This window comes from Solanum verrucosum, unplaced genomic scaffold, assembly GCF_900185275.1.
Source record: "Solanum verrucosum unplaced genomic scaffold, falcon-dt-bn FXZP01000038.1, whole genome shotgun sequence".
In the NCBI taxonomy this organism is placed as follows: Eukaryota; Viridiplantae; Streptophyta; class Magnoliopsida; order Solanales; family Solanaceae; genus Solanum; species Solanum verrucosum.
In genome coordinates, this window is record NW_026020564.1 from 3,836,924 (window position 1) to 3,838,763 (window position 1,840).

Consider the following 1,840-nt stretch of genomic DNA (forward strand, 5'->3'; position numbering starts at 1 on the left):
AAGGATCACTAGGAAAATATATGATAGAAAATAAATTTTCACTAAATAAATTTTAAAAATGACATAATACATATATATGCTCTTTAATTTAGCTTCAACTGTCATCTATGTCCTCCAACTTTGAGCGTACACAAGTAGACACTAAACTTATATAAAATTAAATAAACAACTTTGCTCTTTTCTTTTATCATCAATTCCATCAAAATATCTATAAAAAAATTGACTTAATATTTTTTAATAAAACTTTTTTTAAAAATAATGACTTTTTAGTGAATAAGCTTTGCCACTATTTCTTTGACCTTATCATTTCTTTTTGGCACATAAAAAAAAACATGTCATAACCCCCAGAAAAAAAAAGAGAGGATAAGTTTACCTACATAAATATTTTATTAATTTGTGCTTATATATAGAGCAAGATAACATGAAGTTGTTAATCAATTAATTGAGTACAAGAAAAAGAAAAGAAAAGAAAAAAAGAGGTGATGGCTGTGGGAAGTCCAAAAGTAGCTGTGGCAGTGTTCATAGTGAAGGAAAACAAATTGTTGATTGGCAAACGTCAAGCTTGTGTTGCTCATTCTTATTTTTCAGTTCCTAGTGGTCATCTTGAGTTTGGGTAACCGCATTCGATGTTTATATCAAATTACTGAATATATATCACGTGTTTAAGTCTTACTTACACATACTTATTCTTTAATTATGAATGATTTGATACCACATGTTGAAAATTTCTTCCCTTTGCCATCAAAGTTTTTCTGAAAATAGTATTTCTATCTCTATAAGGTAGTGATAAGATCTATGTACATTTTATCTTTTCCATATCCTACTTATGAGATTTTACTGAATATGTTGTTATAAAACATATAACACGAAAGATTGATTTCACAGAAAACTTGACCGACATATACAGGGGCGGACCCACCCATACCGAAGGGGTGTCAAGCGACACCCCTTCATCAGAAAATACACTATATATAAAGGTCAAATTTTAGTTCAATGAATATTTATACAAATATTGATATCTCTTGACAGAAGTTGAAGGCTTAGTCTAGTTAAGGTGTTGTGAAACCTCCTTGAGATCGTATGTTCTAGTCCTAGTAGCCACATCTACAATCATCGACACCTCATAATTATATTTTTACTACAATCATCGACACCACTTATTGACGATCCTAGATCCACTACTGGACATATATAATATGTAAAATATTATTACATAGAATGACTTTCTAAAGAGATCTGATATATCTACATGTCTTTTTTGTTTCTTTTGAAGGGAGAGCTTTGAGGAATGTGCAACAAGAGAAGTGAAGGAGGAAACAGGTTTGGACATCATGAAGATAGAAATATTAAAAGTGACAAACAACCTCTTCCTAGACAATGAGGCAAATCTTGCAGAACACTATGTAGTCATCCTAGTACGTGCTGTATTGGTTGATCCAAATCAGATTCCTCAAAATCTTGAACCACAAAAATGTGATGGATGGGAATGGTATGATTGGGAAAATCTACCAGACCCTCTTGTCCCACAACTTAGAAGTGCCATTAAAGAAGGTTTCAACCCTTTCCAAGACAATTTTAAAGAATATTGATCATATCGGTCGATTCTATTCGGTCTTTGAAGTTTATTGATTCACCTTATTGATTATCAGTTTGCATACATGTTAACTGTTATAGGACTATTAATATTATATATGCATTTATCGATGTATTGCTTATTGATCATTATCGATTTAAAAGTTAAGATTTCACACCAAAAAGATCGTTGAATTATTTAGAAACAAAGTGAAAAACCAAATGAATCATGCACATATATGAATTGACAGACTGAATCTTGCTCAAA

The 1,840-nt window shown here is 31.0% G+C and overlaps 1 protein-coding gene across 1 annotated transcript; it reads left to right on the top strand.

Moving 5' to 3' along the window:
* The first annotated feature begins 465 nt into the window (after window positions 1-465).
* On the top strand, window positions 466-1,604 carry LOC125810396 (nudix hydrolase 1-like). The gene is made up of 2 exons (XM_049489895.1): window positions 466-613; window positions 1,274-1,604. The coding sequence occupies exons 1-2, from the start codon at window positions 483-485 to the stop codon at window positions 1,587-1,589; spliced, it is 447 nt and encodes a 148-aa protein (XP_049345852.1). The 5' UTR covers window positions 466-482; the 3' UTR covers window positions 1,590-1,604.
* The last annotated feature ends 236 nt before the right edge of the window (window positions 1,605-1,840 follow it).

Coding starts and splice junctions, on each gene's coding strand:
- LOC125810396 (XM_049489895.1), top strand. CDS start 483: ATGGCTGTGGGAAGTCCAAAAGTAGCTGTGGCAGTGTTCATAGTGAAG. Junction 614..1,273: donor AGTGGTCATCTTGAGTTTGG/GTAACCGCATTC, acceptor TTTCTTTTGAAG/GGAGAGCTTTGAGGAATGTG.